The 19,774-nt window shown below is 38.7% G+C and overlaps 1 protein-coding gene across 1 annotated transcript in view; it reads left to right on the top strand.

Annotated features, from left to right (window-relative positions):
• LOC136857884 (RNA-binding protein MEX3B) overlaps positions 1–12,800 on the top strand; it is a 55,317-nt gene extending 42,517 nt beyond the window's left edge. The window contains exon 2 of the mRNA XM_067136919.2: positions 7,222–12,800. Within this exon, the coding sequence (XP_066993020.1) occupies positions 7,222–8,420 (1,199 nt within the window). The 3' untranslated portion in view covers positions 8,421–12,800. The remainder of the gene's footprint in view (positions 1–7,221) is intronic.
• Positions 12,801–19,774: the final 6,974 nt, after the last annotated feature.

Below are 19,774 nucleotides of genomic sequence, written 5' to 3'. Positions count from 1 at the left end.
TTTTTTTTCTCTGATTAGTGCTATATAGAGGATGGTTGCCTAGTTGTACTTCCTCTTAAAACAATAATCACCACCACCACCACCTGTACGGTACGCATCATCCGGCTTCGGTGGTGGGATCATGTGAGGCGAATGGAGGATAGGTTACCTAGGAGCATAATGGTCTCTGTTATGGGAGGTAAGAGAAGTAGAGGGACACCAAGACGACGGATGATTACTCAGTTTCTAACGATTTAAGAGGAATATAACTAAATGAGGCCACAGCACTAGTGGCGACATTTAGTAAATTCAGAGGCTTGCAGACTGAACGCTGAAAGGCATAACGGTCTATAATGATGATGTATGTAAGAAACTTCGTATTGCGAATGTTCACACGTGTTCGAGAGCTCGAGCTATGTAATTTCCTCATCTTTTCCCCTAGATTTGTTTATGTGAAAGTAAAACAATGTTCATCAGTATTGGATGTTTTTGAACGTATTTATAGAACTAATTATGTGACTGCCTCTGTAGCATGCCAGATATATACATGCTGAAAGGTGCATTTATTTGAGGTTTGTGTAGCAAAGTCGGCAGTAAATTCAAACGTTCAGGAAGTTTGTTGTAAAAAAAAAAAAAAAAAAAACTTTAATTTTGTTGAAATGGTTCTCTAAGCCGTAAAATGCTGCAGTTGTGGATTACTCTGAAATATAGTCAAATTCCATATCCTAGAGTTATTTCCAAACATTAATTCATTCTAATAATTCATAGAAAGGCAATCTTTTTATTCGTGGCCTCATTTTGTAGTTTGCACACTATATGTGAATTAGGCCCGGTTGTAGGGCCGAATGCATTTCCTGACCCCCACTCTCACGTAGAGGGATGTCTTCGCTATTGCGTCTCTCTGTGGTGGTTGGTAGTGTGATGTGCTCTGTATAAATAAAAAGATGCATGTTTAGAAGAAAAGACACCTAATCGTCGAACGATAGGGTTTAAAAACCCCTGGCCCGAAGGCAGTTATGCTGACCATTCAGTCGAAAAGCCGGATCATAAGGCAAGAAACACACCTTTAAATTATTATTACATTATTATTATTATTATTATTATTATTATTATTATTACCGTTGCTCTTTTATGCTCGAACTGGCGATCTCCCTAGCTCTGTTACGTGTGGCACCGGACTACCAGTCGTTAGCGAATGTTTTAAAAACCTGTTTCTCAGAAATGAAGTGTGTTCTATTTCATGGATATTTACGAATTTTTAGAGTTCCTCAACTGTACTTCCAGCGGGGAGAACGGATACTAACCTGATATATGAATGTGTGAACGGCCGTTTGGGCTGTACGGCTTATGTTCCCCTTTGGTACTTGCGAGAGATGTGTTCCTTGCTTTTATAAATAACACGAAGAACATAGGGCTCATTTTAGTTGGTGCGTCATAATACTTGCAAAGCTTATTTTTGATGTGTGGGCGCTCCCGTAAACGGAAGTGTTGTGCCTCATTCTGTAGGAGGCTGCCGGGCGGTACAACCTTCACCTCCTCCCTATCTCGTTATTTGTATGATATAGTTTCGGTGCGGCTAATGACCTCCATTGGCAGCGACCCATACGTATTTCCTAGGTGGTGGGATCGTTGACTTGAGTATGTTATGAGCAGCGGTGGGTACTGTCGGAGAGGAAGCTGCTTGTTATGCTTCACTGCAGGGGCGTAGTCCCCATTCCAAGTAGCTCCTCTGTTATTGATTCACTTCCCCCTACGTGCGTTTTGCGTCATGTGTTATAGTCCCAACAGAATCGTTACCAGCATCTGAAAGTGGTATGCTGGGCTGAGTGGCTCAGACAGTTGGGGCGCAGGCCTTCTGACCCCAACTTGGCATGTTCTATCCTGGCTTAGGCCTAGTCCGGTGGTATTTGAAGGTGCTTAAATACGTCAGCCTCGTGCCTGTCTATTTACTGGCACGTAAACGAACTCCCGCGGGACAAAATTCTGACACCTCGGCGTTCTCCGAATACCGTCAAAGTAGTTTGTGGGACGTAAAAGCAATAACATTATTCATTGTGGTATACAGTATAGCCTATACTGTAGATAACACTGGTTGAATGGAGCAGATGCCGATGTTCAAAATGTAGTGTATAGATTTACTAACGGAACCGTTATTTGAGTGGTTAGCATGTATACTTTTTGTGTCGAAGGTCACAGATTCGATTCTGACTGATTTTTTAAGACTTAGAAAATCCATTGAACGCCATGCCATTCATATAGTCGTGTACAAGAACGCAGGTGAATTACACTGATTAGCTGTTCATTCGGTAAATTTATCTCGGCATTGTTACAAGTCTATATAAAGCTGTTGGGGAGAGCATAGTTGGCGGTAGCGATACCTTTTTAATGCGAACGAAACGTCAAAGTTGATGCACAAGTCTCGGGTTTAAAAGACCTGTATTACGACTATTGAGATTATAGGGGGCGAGGCGGCGAAAAGTTGCCGTATTATGCAGGGGATCCCGGGGAACAGATTGCCCGCAATTCCTTCAGGGCTGCCGACGGTGAAATTCAAACACACTATCTCCCAAATTCAAGCTCACAGCTGCGCAACCCCAACCGCACGGTCAACTCGCTCGTTCTCCACAAATAAAAACCGCCGACACTTAAATCAGGGGAAACGAAAGGGACATAGTCTACGACTAAGGTTATTTGCTCATCGGACACCTGTTCTAATGCATACATTGACTGATGAGCCGGATGGGCAGTGGCGTTATCCTGCTGTAAGTAGGCATATCGGTACTGTTTTTCTTCTCAGTCAACATTTAAAATAAACGGCTGCAGTATGCTTTGCACATTACGTTGTTCCGAGTTAACTGTACCATAATGGAAAATACAGTAGGTCTAATTCTGCGTGCAATAATGCCACACAAGACTTTCTGATCGTGAAGAGGAATTTCATGCACTACATGAGGATTGTCGGTGTCCCAATACTGTGAATTCTGATAATTCAACACCCACAGAAATAAGCTTCGTCAGTCATAATTGAAGGAAAGGATAGACAATACAATCGTGGAGATATTGCAGCATCCATCAACAGAGATTTATGCGGTCAGCTGGATCCCGTGGGCTTAAATGATTAACCACGCACACTTTTATGGGGAAAAGTGTAGCATTTCCAGTCCCCGTAACGCCGATCTTTGTGAAATACCACACTCCTTAGCCAGTCGGTGTGAATATATTTCTTCGGGCTAACAAACTTTCTTGCTTGGAATATCTGCAAGCTTTTCCTTCGTCAATACCTTCTTCTGTAGTGCTCTCTTTTCGAATTGTTTAGAAGTCATTGCAGCGCCACGGAAAACGACACAGAAATTTATGAGCGATTCTGTCATAAGATTTATTCTCTAGGAGAAATGTCTCAACTGGAAATACCCGTTGTCCATTACCATAAGTCAGTATACGGATACCTACCTCAACGTTCAAAAATTGCAGGAATGTAATACTGATAACGCTAATTATGTTTGTTCAACAAGAACACTCGTAACCTAACATACATTCCGTACGCTTACCGCTAACCATGCTCGCTACGCTCCCTGGCCGTGCGCTCTAATCCCCGTCACTCGGGAATAGAGTAAGCATTTCTTTAGTCCAGCTGCACGGCAGCACCTGCTAATGTGTCTGTAACTTTCAGTTGCCTCTCCTTGTGAATGTTATGTATGGATAAGTCCATTTAGGACTACGCAAAGTACAAAGTTTTCTTTGCCTTCCGTGTTGTCTATATTTGTTATTTATTTTATAATTTTGCTTTGGGCTTCTTTTTTCTCTTCGCTCAAAGTTGTTCCGGTTGTTTTCTTCGGTTTGTATTCTTTAACATGCCATTTGTGAATTATAGGTGTTAAAAAAATCTTGTTTTGGATTTCTTGTGTGATGCCTGCCAGTTGCTAAGATTGTTCTTCTTTTCACGGATCCTTTTCATATGTATACATACTTAGTATTATCTGGAATTCGACTAGGTATTTGTTTTGTCAGTCTCAGGGTTCAATCTTTTCATGTGTCCGTGAACGTTTAATCTTCCTGATGTCACTGTGAATGTTTTAATTTTCATGTTTCTTGAGTATTGTTTAGCTGTGAGTTTTGAACTTGGAATTTTCTTTTTTCCTCAGTGTTTTCGATATCTATTTTGCTGTACTACTACTACTACTACTTACTGTACCACGTTCAGTACCATTCAGGCCCTTTGTAACTGAATTTTTTCCAATCTTCGGTATTAAAAAGGTGGTGGTGTTCGGGAATATGTTTGCGTTTTCATTCCGTAAACTGAGACAGACATTGTATGTTGGTGGAAACGGTATCGAAGAAATGGATGTAATTTTCTTAGATGTGAACCAGCTCTTCCGGACAGGCCCTTTCTATGGCTTCCCCCGGCAGTGTACTTGAAAGTCTTCGACTGACCTATGTTCAGTCACGCAGCTCGCAGCGTGTGCGGGTGCAGGCTCCAGACAAATGTGTACCAGAGGTTATGGTTGCAGTCGGATGTAGTATTTATAGAATTTTGATTTTTTTCTATGTGGCTCCTAAATTTGTTGGACTGTAGTTTATCACATGTCCACGTTCGTTCTTTCTTCTAAGAGAAGATAGTTTCATAGAACACTGAATTTTTTAACTTCATACAGATTTTTTTCATTTGTATAGACACATACCTCACATTCTGTGCTTTAGTAGATCGTTTGCAAATCATATCGCACCTCCGCTTCAGAAGTGACAACTCAGAATTCACTTTTTTTCTAATTGCTTTACGTCGTACCGACACAGATAGGTCTTATGGCGACGATGGGACAGGAGAGGGCTAGGAGTGGGAAGGAAGCGGCCGTGGCCTTAATTAAGGTACAGCCCCAGCATTTGCCAAGTGTGAAAATGGGAAAACACGGAAAACAATCTTCAGGGCTGCCGACAGTGGGGTTCGAACCTACTATCTCCCGAATACTGGATACTGGCCGCACTTCAGCGACTGCAGCTATCGAGCTCGGTTCAGAATTCACCAATTTTTTAAATATATTTTTTATTGATTATTCAGAATTCACCAATGGTCAATAAAAGGCAAGACAAAATCGCTTGAAATTGAAATGCCTGTGGTGAAGTAATTAATTCACGTTCACTTTTCATTCAATATCCGTAGCGTGAGTCTAACGTCGTTCTTTGTGACACAACTTGTTAAGATTCATCAACCTTAAGGTGGGACGGGGAAGGCAAGTTGTCATTTCTATCCTGATGCTTCTTGATCGGCATTTTGAGTTGAGCCTCAACTTCGAAGTGTATTTAATCCTGAAATACGAAACTAAAAGAAAGAAATTACGAGTCAACTGGAGAACGGAAGTGTATCCCTCCTCCGTTCTGACATCTTCAATCTTAATATAGTAAGACCAGGCGGACTGGGTGGGTAAGATACAATAATAGTTAAGTGTTATTAGTAACCGTAGGCATTTACGGAAGAATCGGTAGTTTTATTTGAATGCCGATGTACAACATTGTTTCAAGAGAGATGAAAACCCAAGCTACTAAAAGCAAAACAAATAAGTACCAGAGGAAATGAGGTGAGGTAGGTATTAACACAATCGGGAAGATCTTGCTCGGCACTTACCACAGCAAGTACACAAACATTTTATTTTATTGATATTTCGTTGAACAGTGTCCTGGCAGACCTCACAGTTTCGTGTTCAGATTGATACAAATGGAAAATAAAAACCATTAGAATAAGGGTCCTTACTTCCGGCTTCAGAACTAAATCAACTCGAAACGGTCCCCATCCCTACAACTTCATTCACTTCAGAACCATTTTCACCGCAATTATACGTAATTATTTTTAAAAATGACACCTTTAGCTAACAATCTGAAAGACACACTTCGCACGAAGGCTCCGAAATAGTACGCACCTCACCACACTTTGCGCGCCAACCCTCTGCGACTTCTCACGCACTACTGCCACTTGTCGAAAATTACTGCAATTTGAGATGTCGTTATACCTGAATAAGGAGACAACTCCCCGTTTTGGCTGCATCATTAACAACAAATAGACAAATTTTGAGTTGCCACTTCTGAAGCGGGGGTGCGATATTCTCATTAAACGTTGTTACATCTTTTTCTACCGGGCGAGTTGACCGTGCGCGTAGAGGCGCGCGGCTGTGAGCTTGCATCCGGGAGATAGTAGGTTCGAATCCCACTATCGGCAGCCGTGAAGATGGTTTTCCGTGGTTTCCCATTTTCACGTCAGGCAAATGCTGGGGCTGTACCTTAATTAAGGCCACGGCCGCTTCCTTCCAACTCCTAGGCCTTTGCTATCCCATCGTCGCCATAAGACCTATCTGTGTCGGTGCGACGTAAAGCCCCTAGCAAAAAAAAAATATTTTTCTCAGATTGTCGAAACGGTGAAGTTTATCGCATAGTACGAAAGATTTAAGTAAACTCGCGCGCTCCTTGTTACATTTCATATGGGCTAAATCTAATTCGACGATTTTTGTGTTTTGTACTGTTGGTACACTAATGTAGGCGCAGTATGTTTCTGACGGTCTGTTTTCGGAGAGAACAGCTATATCTTGGTATTGAAATTATTTTTTTCATTTGGGGCCGTTCGTCATGCAAGGAACCTGAATGGGAGATTCCCATGGCATTCATTTTGGCCTTTACACTTCCCCCTGACTCTGCAGTATTGTTGTCATTCATATTTAAATGTTAAAATGTACTTATTTGTGCTTATTACTGTTTTGGTTGTTAAACATGTTATTTTAGTAATTACCATTTCTTTCTGTTCCCTGACCTTGAGTTAATTTTGTTGTTTAATTTGTTGCACTATTTAATGGCTCGCTGCAGACTCACCCAAAAATTACAAATACGTTTTTGCTAATCAGTTTCATTTTATTTACATTTATTGATAAAGAAAATTAACTTCATTTCATTGAATATTTCCCATGTTCCACTTTTAAAACGGGGGTTAGTGAGCGTGAAACTGTTAAGGAGTTAGCTCTGTGTTCTTACTGGATGGATCTCCTTATCACAGATTCACGCAAACTTTCCCCTTGTTGGGGACAGTGACGTTCAGACAATGCTTGACCTTGGCGGGCGAGCCAGCGCGATGTACAGGCGCGTTGTGGGAGGTGGGCGAGCACCATCGCGAGTTGAAAGTCCGGTGCCAAGGTGAGGCTCCGGACTGTGGTCGCGCTGAAGGACGTGCCACTCGCTTTGTCTGATCCCACTGCTTTGTGCTTACAGGTTGCAAGATCAAAGCCCTGCGTGCCAAGACCAACACATACATCAAGACACCAGTTCGCGGCGAGGAGCCTGTATTCGTGGTGACGGGGAGGAAGGAAGATGTAGCCAAGGCGAAGAGAGAAATCTTATCTGCAGCGGAACACTTCTCACAGATCCGGGCATCTCGCAAGAATAACCTCGGTGGTGGAGGGCTTGGAGTTAATTCGTCTGCGCCTCCAGGTCCGCCTGCGAATGTACCGGGCCACGTGACGATCCAGGTCAGAGTTCCGTACCGCGTGGTGGGGTTGGTGGTGGGACCCAAAGGCGCCACCATTAAGCGCATCCAGCACCAGACGCACACCTACATCGTAACCCCGTCGCGCGACAAGGAGCCAGTGTTTGAAGTGACGGGTCTGCCCGAGAGCGTGGAGACTGCGCGACGCGAGATCGAGGCACACATCGCCATGCGCACAGGTGCTGGAAATGTCCCAGGCAATCTGGGTACGACGGGAGGACTGGGCAGTTTGCTAGGCGGAAACAGTATCATCGATGACTCACCGGATCTGCTGGCTTCCCTCTACAAGTCTGGCCTGGGCTCTCTGTTCAACTACTTGGATACAAGTATTGCTCCCACGTCCACATCTGCCACTTTAGGTGATACACCAACACTCCCACTGTCGTTTCCTACCATGACATCCTCGACGGGCAGTTCGGGGGCTTTCTCTTCCTCAGGTTCCTGCAGCTCTTCCTCTAGCTCGTCGGGCTCGGGCGGTCAGGGTGGACGCCTGAGCGATCTTGTCTCCATTTGGAATGGCAGCTTGGACAGAGATGAGGGTATCGGCGACTCGCCTTCGTTTGAAACTTCGACGGCACCTTCCAGCATTTGGTCGTTCCCTTCCAGTAACTCCTCGGTGCCCATGGGGACGGGCATTACGAGTCGACCTTCACCAACGGCATCTGTTTCCCCCACAGACTCTCTGACCAGCCTAGGAAGCCTGGGTGGACTGGTGGGAGCAGGATCTGGTGCTGGATCGGCTACTGGCACGCGTCGCGACTGTCTAGTGTGCTCTGAAAGAGAGGTAGATGCAGCACTTGTGCCCTGCGGACACAATCTCTTTTGTCTGGACTGTGCCACTCGACTGTGTAGCGAGGGAGAACAACCACCTCTTTGCCCTGTGTGCCAGGTACCTGTTGGGCAGGCAATCCGAATCTTCTCCTAAACCTCACTCCATAATAAATAATAAAGTACAGTAGCATTTTTGTTATTGATGATGACTGTGGTTTTTAATGCTTTTGCTTATCAGCTCTCGTCAGTAGCTTGCGGTGAATGCTGTGATGTGTTCAGTGAAGCAAAACAATTAAAAACCATAGTTCTCACACAGGGAGATTTATATGCTTTGACAGAATGTACCGGTGCCAGTGGATGGGGGAGACATATATAGTAAAGAGAAATTTTATACAACGAAAGAATAAATTATTTAAATCTATATTTTATGTTGACTATATTTTTGTTTGAATGTTTAGTTTTTGAATGTATGGGTGTGATTTTCTCTTTCCCTGAACCAATGTTTTGGTACATTCTGTGAAAGATGACTACCATAATAAACATAATGCATGCCACTGTTCCCACCCTACCTTCATACATGAGTAATTTCATGGCATAAACATTCATCTCAATGAAGAGTGCATAATATATTGATAATATTGATATCACATTTTAAGAGTATTATAAAATATTTTAACGAGATTTAGATTTTTGTATTATGTGTATGTGTGGATGTGTATGTAGAATTTAACAGAGTGAAAAATCTTAAAAAAAGACAAATATGTTGACTAGAAATGTCTCTTAAGGAGATTTTTCTTTTATTTCTTGTATTTTTTGTGTGCGGGAATTCCAATCCAATATGTAGGCAATTCTCTCATTATTTAAATGATAATAAAAGTAATATAAAATACTATAAAAATACAAGCACTCGGTTGGACAGAGGACAGGAATACCACTAGCTCTGGCTGTGATTCTTAAAACTGCCATCAGCGGCGCTGCTGTTGTTGCAGTGTCGTGTCCTCCACTCTTAAAAGCGGTTGTCGGGCCCGTTCTGTATCCAAAGGGGGCGGAGATCAATAAACTGATTATTTAATTATTATTATTATTATTATTATTATTATCATACGTTATATTATGATCACCCTGAACTGTTTTCGTGGGAAGTGTGTAGATGGTAATGTGGAATGGAGCATTCCTTGTTATTATCTGTGGATGTTAACGATGAAGGAGGAGTTGAAGACATATCCCTTGTTAGCACTGTTATTTGTTCTGTTGTCATGTGATATAGCCATAAGTTATTGAGAGTATTAAGAAATTATTTATCTAGAGTAATCTTTACATTTTAAGCACCATGCTTGGTGAGAAGTTTGTTGTCTGCATCTTTTGCACAAGTTTTATTTGCTAGAGTTCGTGCGGTATGTTAAATATATGCAGCCAGACAACTTTAAAAAGATCTATATCCCTAATACATCCTGTGCGCGCATTAATTTTTTAAAGAATATATTCTAATTTATAATATAAACTGCTCAATTATTCCCCATCTGGCTCCCTCCAACCTGCAAGATTGTGCCCTCCGCAGTCCCGGGATAGGCGGTGAGAGGGGTCTTGCGTACTAAGATGTAATTGTTCTTTCTTGACATTTTTTATAATATATAAATAATAATGTAACTAATTGCCACCCTTGTCCTCTGCCGGATCGAGATGCGATGTGCCTCACAAAAGTTTCAGTATTTGTTTTTTATTATTAATGTTCTACAAATTATTGTATATTATTTTTCGTATGTGTGTAGTTGTAACCAGTGTAAGATTATTATCAAATGACAAAGGAGATAAGGAAGTTCACCATAGTAAAATGTACAATATCTTTATTTTGTTTTATTTCTTATTGTAACTTAAACATTTTTATTTTTTTACCTTTTCAATGATAGTTATAATATATGTAAACTAGTTTTGGGGTGTTATACATTATGTAACTTATGTATTTTGATGCTAGGCAGAAGTTATATATCAGGTCTAAAAGTGAAGATTAGAAGTCTAGTGCCAGAGTTTGAGAATAATGGAGAAACATTTCTGTAGCACACATCTTATTAAAATAGACAATGCGAGAGATGTGTTCACATGTATTTATATTTTAAAAAAACATAAAATACATAATCTATAAGCAGCCTCGTAAAATGATGGCTTAGCATTATATTAGACAATTTTTGCATTTTTTCTAGGTACTTTTTGACTATAGGAACAATCGCAAGTGGTATACTATGGCAAATTCTTTCTCCCCTTGATAAGTTTGCACAAGATTTAAAAAACATTCAGAGTAGTAGTTTAGTGTTTTTCTATTTTATTATGATCCTATATATATATTATACTATATATTATATATGATGTAGCTATAAAAGAGAGATTAGTGACACTGGAGAAGTTATTTTTTATGTTAGTCTGCTCAAAATGTGACAGGCTCAGAGTGAACCTTTTAATTTGAGACTGCAGTGGCCATCTTGGATTCGATTTGAGTTTTCGAAGTAAAAGCTCTATTTTGGTCTTCCTGGAGGTGTTGAAATACCTCCCTGTTTTGCATTTTCCTTTATATTTCATTGTAGTTTTTTTTAATGAAAAATCAGGGTTTTGAAGTTTTGAGTTGACATTGCAAGGTGTTCTAATGAAGAGTACTTTTCATATATATGCTTTGCTTTGTTTTGATTATGTTTTTGAATATTATTAAGTTGATTATTTTTCAAGATCGATGCGAATAAATGGAGTTTGATCACAGAGTTGTAGAACTCCGACAAATAGTGCTGCTAACTTTTTAATCAAAGAGTGGAACTAGTTTCATTGCAATAATTATTGGGCAGGATCTCCATATGCAAATAATTTAATTTGTTACAAAATGCAACCAATGCTTTAAGGATGTAAATGATTCTAGCAAATTTCTTTAACAAAATATCCTTGTTTGACTTGTCAACAAACGGATCCGAGAAGACTTGATGGTAGAGAACAGTGTTATGGAGACTCTGCTATACAAAGGAGAACTTTGTACACGCAACTAGCTTTCGACTGATAAGGTGTCAACATTTAGCATTGTTATCATTCTTAATGTGTAAAAAGGTCCAGGCCTAATTATATATAATAATATATTTAAAAAAGAATTTGAAGTGTTAATATGGTGTTTTCCATCATGGAAGCACAAATATACATATATAACATTTATTTATAATATAATATAATAAAATCTTAGACGTCTGATTTTGTTAACTCGCTACTGAGTCTGCAGACGACCACACTGCTGCTGTACAAGGAGAAAATCAGCAATGTTGTGGCTTTTTCAACTGAATCACCATTACCATGTCTGCCTTGCAAAATTCATATATATATATAATATAGATTTATATATGTTAGGGAACCCTTTTTTTCTAACTCTGAAAGCAATAATTATATAGATGGAGCAGCAGTCTGGTCTCTGGCGTTAGTATAAAGTTATCAAAGAAGGAAACCTGCTCAGCATTATAATAACATATAAACAAGATACTTCTATTTAGTGTGTTTGTTGTGTGTGTGAGTGTGTAGAATGTTACAAAAAAACAAAGAAGTATACTGTAGTGTAGATCTTGTGTTTTGAGAACCTGGACTGAAGATAGTTTAAAATTACAGTTGGATTAATATATGTATTTCTCTATAACAATTTTAAAGTCTTGTTTTATAATATATACTTAAATGTTTCAAGATTCTTCGAATTAATGCTGCATGCCAAAAAAAGCCTTTGCTAATTTTTCCTAGGACATACATTCAGTATGTTCTGCAATATCCACTTGGCAGCTGATGTAGCCTTGTGTGTTAATTCCATTAGATTTGTATTGATAATTTTTAAGGGTGTGAAGTGGTTTCTTTGATTTGAAACACTCCACCTGCAGGGCTGTGTTTTCTTTGTGTTAATTTGAATCCTGGAGATCCAGTTTATTTTTTTTAATATGCTTCCTGTTGACTAGTGTCAAGGCCACAACTGCCTCTTTTGCAAAGTGGTTCCTTCTATCATGATTTGAGTTCCTGTCATTATATATAGAGATTAAAAGTTGCTTGTTAACAAATAGTTTAGAATGCCATTAAAAATGTAGTTAATTATTTCATTACCTAGGTTTAAATCTTTCCTCTGACCAGTTTATACCTTTTTCTCTGTCTCGACTGATGAAAACTGACTGTAGATATAATTGTGCCCCACTCATTTTTAAAACGATTGTAGTATTCATTCCATTTAATTTAGTGGTTCGAGTTAACAGCAGAGCATCCCTGGAGTTGTGACCTTGAAATTATCTGGAAAAATGAAAAGGTGCAAATTGCTCTTTGAAAAATTGACATGCTGCATAATATTTTTGTAGCTTTGATTCCCAAATATTATTTTTTTATATAAACGTTACTTCCGTATTGTATAATCTTGAGATATTCTATGAGCAGCTCTAGTTGGACTTTCGTAAGAATCTTGTCTGTTTTTCTTACAGATTCGTATATGTGTATTGTACTTAAATTTATGTTAATGTGTGTTTCTTTGGCAGTATCAATTCAAATATTTAACTCAAACAATAAAGATGTGATAGAATAAAGGTATTGTATTCACAACACTGCATACAATGTCCTTTAAACTGTGAGCAGCTCCATGTAAGGTCCAGATTATAGTTGGATGTTGGTTACCAGATAGGCCTGGCCAGTACTGACAAGTGTCACTATACCAAGCTGACAGGGGATGGTGTTTCATAAACCAGTCCCTTTCATTTCATAGTTTTGGGAAGCATTAATATTTGTAGGCACATTATCTATACACTTACATATTGAAATTAATATCAAATACAAATAATACATAGAGTAGAAGTAATATTTTTAAAATTTTGAATTGATATCATTTTTAATGTTTGCATAATTTTTATATAAATGTGACAATTTTGAAAATAATCTGTTAAGTGGGTTTGCAAAGTGTTGTAATTTGGAACTGTGTCTGCAACGGCTCTGCCACAGCGATGTTCATGTACTGTTGAGTGTCAGAAAAGCCAAGTTTTAAAAACACAAGGTCCACAGGAGTTCTGGCAAGTGTTTTGTATTATATTGCTGCCTTATAACAGGGGACAGGAAATTCTCAGACCTTTTTGCTGTTGGCTAGGAAAAAAGAATATGGGAAGTTCAGTTAATAAGTGAAATGCTCCTTGCATTGGTTCAAGGTGTTAACAAAATGGACAGTTACTGATTAATTTGAACTTTTTTGTTTTTTGTTTGTCTTAGTTCGTTGGTCAGTAGCTTATTGATCACAGTAAACCCACCGAGAACTATAATAATTAGGATCGAGACAGAAAGATGGTTTTAACGGCTTAAAATGGTTTTGAAAACTAGCAGGTGACTGTGTAAGAAGACTTCGGTCAAGAAATATTTTCCTTCCCTGTTTATTGCAGATAATTGCTTGAATGGCATGCATGAATATCAGGCATTTAATATATTATATTTTTATTTCCTGTGCATTTGTTTTGAATGCTTTGTTTTTAGTTTTTACTTAGCACAGCAACAAATACACACACACATACCCATATCAAAGCTTTACTGTGATTTGAAAGACTGATTATGTGTTTTTTTGAAGAAAAATAATAAGATAGAAAATAATAAATATGGAAAAAAAAAAGCCAATGATTGTGAATTGGAGAGATTTGTGATTTTATGTTCCTCACTATCGAGTGAATGGAAAACACGTTGAGTACGCATGTCTCTTGCAGCCACCACCTCTGAAGCAGCCATGTCACAAATCACATTTTTAAAGGAAGCATCTAGATGAAAAATATATATATTTAAAAAGATAAAACACATCCGCCAACAGCAAAGACGGGTCAATTATTTTCTGCTTAAATGGCCATTTAAAAAAGTACTGTAAACATTTTTATATTTATGGAAGCATAGTTAATACAAAATATAGTTAATATATATTTGCACTATCCCAGATTTTGGAAGAGTTGAGAAAGGGTTGTGCTGTTTGCAAAATAGCCTGACTGACTCTCCTGGGCAGTCAGTGTTGATTGTCCTGTATTTTGTATTTGACAACTTGGTGGTGGGGTAGGGCAGTTGTGACCAGAACACCCGAGTCTTCAAACCACTGTATGCAATAATTTAGTGTCGAGATATTAGAATCTTGATTAGACTGATTGTCTGGCCATTCTGCCCTTGTTTCCCCTATGCTAAGATTTTTCCCTGTCGTGGTTGTAAAGAAAATGCTGATCACGGTATTTCTTAGATATGTAACTTACTAGATCGAGGAAAAAAAAATTATAAAGCAATGGCTTATGTGTTCTTGAGGTGCATTGTTGTGGCAAGAAAAGTTTGCTTGTTCAGATTTAATATAATTAAGGAGTATAGAAACAGTTTTTCATAAAGAAGCAGTATCACATTTTTCATTCTTAATTTTTATATATATAAATGAGATATTAAAGTTGGGTTTGGGATAACTGTATAAGTAAACTTAGTTTTTCAGTAAAAAGAAAACTATGCAAAGTATTTTAAGTGAATGGGATGCATGTGCATTTTGGAATGACCTGACTGTATGTAACTCTCAAACCACAGATTCTAAAATGAATCGGGTGCCAAAAATAAATAAAGTGAATATATATATTTTAAAAACTAAAGATCCCAAGCCTAGCATTGTTTTATCTCTTAAATTCTATAGTATCTTGATCTGAAGGGCTAATCTGCCCACAATCTGGAAGGGGACTCAACCCCCCCCTCATTACATTCCATTGCTCATGAGCCAGTAAAATGTGCTCAACACTCCCAGAGTTTCTCTACCATTCCACTAAGCAGTTTTCTAGGTAATGTTTCTTGAAAAGATTTCCTGATTCCTTTGCCTTGTAATCAAGGCTGGTTGATGTACTACTGGCTCATGAGACTGGCAAATTTCATAATAGTCTGAGAGAAAGAATGTGGGAGGGGGCACTCCATTTCCCCTTTATAGAATCTGTGAATAAAACAGATTGAGGGCAGGTCTGTTAAACCTATTCTTATTATTGTGAGTCTGGTAAGAAGTGTTTGTCTTCATGGTATGTAAGTAACGTATATAAAAAAATATATATATATATTTACACTCGTATTCACATATAGATTACATTCTTTCATAACATATATCTATTGAATTACCACATTAAAAGTTATAGATTATTCCCCATCATATGCTCAGTATAAAATGAAAATATTTTCCCTTTTTAAAACTCAAATCCAGAACTATCAGGGTTGTGTGTGTGTGTTTCACATATTTTACAAAAAAGTTTTAAGTATTTATTGAAAAATGTTTAAAAATCATAAATACCTAGGTTTGTTTATTTGGAGACGTGTTTATACCCAAAGAGAACAATATACTCAGCCTAAATACCTAGATAGTTCCATGCAAAATTCTTCACATATATTTTTATTATACATGTTTTAATGTGCGTAAGATAATCTTTGAACAAATGTATTTTGAAGTTCAACATATTACCTCCTTTTTGGGTAAAAAAGAGTACTTAAAAGATAATGTATGTTAATTTTTTCATGTTTGCTGATATTTTATTTTTCAGACTTGTGAATAAATGATTCACTAGGAATGATTCTCTAGAAAATAAATTGTATTTGTAACTGACCTGTGTTAATTATTCCAAGTATCCTTTCCTTTCTATATCATTGAATTAGTTCAGACAATTATGGTAAGGACCTCTTCAGCATATTCAATGAAGGAAATAGAGATTTCCAAACACAGCTAGGGGAATTTCTCTTTCAAGATGGAAATTGCATTGACATGAAGATGCATAATCAGTTAGCAAACTTTTTTTAGTTGTCGACGCCCTTGCTAATTAAGTTAATTTGGTGCCCTAGATGAAAACGTACATAATTATTACACATTGCTAAAGCGATTAGGTAAGTTAAGATACAAAATAAATAAAACACAGATTTAATACCAAGTGTAGTAAGTATACACAGAACTAATGTTCCTATCTTCTGAAACTCTTCGAATCAAACTGAACACAGGCACCCTCATTTGTCTTCTCTGCATTTTTATTCACTCAATATTTTACTCTTAACTGCCAACATCCAGTATTGCAAATAAGTCGTAAATTATGTTAATATTTGCTGATCTTTACTATTTAGAAATGAAATTAATGTACAACGGAAGTACAAATGATTCATTTTGATATTAACGCCAGTTTACCTGTGTACACTGGTTGACTGTGCACCCTTCTCATAAGTTGTACTTTTTTTTTTGTTTTGTTTTTTTAATAATAGAACAAGGAATACCTTTTTAAGAGTTTCTGACTTAACAACATGCTTAATAAGAACACTATCAGTTGATTCAATGTCCTATCATGCTCTATTCCGCGGGAAATTTACAGCGACTTGTTTATAAATGCAATCTGTTAAGAGGGTTCTGCAAAATCGGTTACTTGAGATGTTGGCCCGCACCAGGTCAGTTAAACGAGCCGTTCTACACATTGTGTTGAAAACTGAAAAATAGACTATTACACGGCGCACAATTTAGGAACCACTGTTCTTTGAGTAGCTGTTGGTCCAAGGACCAAGGGAAGGTTTTCCTTCGGGGAGGGGCGGGCCACCTAGAAGGTAACTCCTTCTCTCTGGCCAGGAGATTCGGCCGGTTTGGAGGATTGTTTGAGTTTGTGTGAGGGGAAGGGATGAGGCTTTGATACGGTGAAGGAGTGGGGGTGGGGGGAGTCTCGACCGCTTGGCTAAGTTTTATTTATCTTTTCAGTTTGTACAGTTGGGTTACAATTTACATATTTTGTGCTTTTACAATGTGATTTTAGCAGTGTTACAAGAACTCTTTCACGTTTTTCATTTTCGTGCTGGGTTGTTTGCGATCACATACATGTGATGTTACTTGTTTCAATATAAGATGTTTACAGTTTGTGTTTTAAGATATGTTCCTTACCCCCATTTTTTATAGCTTTACTGGGGGTTATTGGGATATTTACAATGCAGTTCGTTACATGTGATTTGCAGTATTTACAGTGTTTACAGTTGGTTACGAAGATGTTTACAATATTTACAGTTGGTTACAAAATTATTTTGTTGGTCCATCTTGATCAAGTCTCCCTTAAACAGAGACGAACATTTATGCTTGTATGTCAAAGCGAATTATGTGGTCATAGTTATTACCAGACAGTACTGCACGAGACCTCTACATTGTTCGGGCTGCATTGGAATTCTCGTCCAGTTGTAGTATATCGCATAATGCGCAATGTTGATAACCATCAGTTTATCCTTGTCCCTTTCGTCTGGCTTACATAAAGGTCTGAACAGAAACGTGGAACGTGATCTGGTGTCGAATAGATTGTACGTGAAGAATCGATGTGTCTGTTGCCGAGTCTCGAGCTTCCCTTTACCAAATTAATCATCACATTCCTGCTCGTACAAGATTAGGGCAGGGAACAATCCGGACTTCACATTCGAGGAAAATATATTCGGTGCTTTTTTCTTTACAGCTACGAGTATAGTGTACAGACTACAGCAGCAGACTGGAATCTATAATAGAGGCTTAAGAAAATTAAAAACTTATGTTGACATCAGAAGGCTGTGGTAAAAATTGACTGCGGAGTTCGTCTCGGTTAACTTCTATTCAGACATATAGTGTTCAAAGCCTGAAACTATTCTTGGACGAACTTATCCAGTAGAAGAGATGGGTCGTGATATCTTGCTTGGCGCTACAGCCCATTCCTGTCTTGCTCCACTTCAGCATTTCCCCCCCCCGAGGTCTTCCTTTCCATCTTCTGCCACCTGGATTTCCTTTGTAGATTTTCTTGACAGACTCATCATGTGGTCTTATCACAGGACAGTACTGCAGATACCTCCATATTGTTCGAGCTGTATCGGAATTCTTAGGATGCCCATATAGTTTCTCTAGTTCGGTTTATCAGTATTAACAATAATGCACAAGGGTTGATTGTTTGGTCCGCCCTGTCAATATATTATTAATATTTGAATAATTTGTACGTACACCCGGGTTCGATTCCCGGCTGGGTCAGGGGTTTTTATTTGTAAATTATTAATATCCCTGTCCTGGGGACTGGGTGTTTGTGTCGTCCTTAACGCTCCTTTCCTCACGTTCAACACTTTACACTTAATTTCCAAATACACGCAGGTTCATAACATGTGGTGCAAGTTTAAGTCGACGCCCCGAACAAACAGCATTTTTATAAAGTAAATTAAAAAAGGTTGCGTGATTTGAGCACTGTCAGCAGGGCTACAGTCTAGGCTATAAATCATTTTATTCACCCTGGATGAAATGGTAGTTAAATATCTTATCCTACAAAAGTACTAGCCTACATAACAAAAGTTACAGAGAATACAATGTCTTATTTCGTTTTACCGTACCGACTACGACAAGAGTGGTGGTGATTATTGTTTTAAGAGGAAGTGCAACCATCCTGCATATAATACTAATCGGAGAGAAAACAAATGGAAGTCAGGCTCGTTGCCTAAGAAAGACGAAGGGCGTGAAAATGGACTACTTAGGCTTCCATACGTAATACTGTCGGGGTCAGAAAAGAACAAGAGTTGGTCAAGGGAGTTCGTAAAGAAACAATCGGGTAGTTCGGGATCATCGTTCAAAAAATCCATTACTTTTTCCACTGTTGACAGTTAGCTTCGCTCGAAGAACTGATGTACTTTACGCCGCACAGCACTGAATTCATCGCACTGAATCTCTAACACAGGTTTCTGGCGCTTCTTCGATTTCCCAGGTGTTGTTACCAATCCTTTGGTGCAGTCGTTCGCTTTGCACGGAATTAATGCTCCACTCCGAAACACCAGTGAACTCGGATGGCAACTTCGCAATATCCTTTAAAGCTAAAGTCTGGTATTTCTCACAAAATTTATGTAACTCATTGAGTACAATATTGTCTTCTCACTACTGTTCAAAGATTTCCCTTTGCGATGCTTTAACGAACTCAACTCGGCGATCAATATTGCAAAAGAACAAGTAAGTTAATGTCTCAGTCACTCATTCATTCACTGAATCTGCTTGCTTCCCATGCTCACAACTTACGAAATGGCGGGTCAAGCATGAGCGCATGCGTCCCTGGCTCTCTTCAATTGTAAATGCTTGTTTTTTTAGTTGCGTTTGGGCCTGCTATGGGCCACGTGGTTCTTATCTCTAGCAGCTTTCTACTTTGAAAAGTACTCCTTCATTCTTGCACTGTGAACGTCTTTTCACTCCCGAGTCTATTTCACACCTCCCGGACGTACTGTTTTTTACTGTTAGTGACTGGAGGGAGAGTTTGATGTTCTGTTAAACGTTCTGTGCTTATTCCTGTCATAGATTTCCCTGGGAGCAATTTCCAATTCTTGGAGGTCTTTTCTGATAAGTTTTGCCCAGTTGGCATTAGTCGCTTTCCCTCTAGAGATGGTGTGGAAGATTCTGAAGGTGAGCCTCTGATTGTCCATTCTCATGATATGACCATAGAAGTTCAATCTCCTCTTCTTCATAGATGTTGTAATGCTCTCCAGTTGTTGGTACAGTACGTTGTTGTG

This window comes from Anabrus simplex, chromosome 1 (assembly GCF_040414725.1).
Source record: "Anabrus simplex isolate iqAnaSimp1 chromosome 1, ASM4041472v1, whole genome shotgun sequence".
Lineage (NCBI taxonomy): Eukaryota > Metazoa > Arthropoda > Insecta > Orthoptera > Tettigoniidae > Anabrus > Anabrus simplex.
Note: the sequence above shows the minus strand (reverse complement) of the source record. Positions and strands in the feature narration are given on the sequence as shown.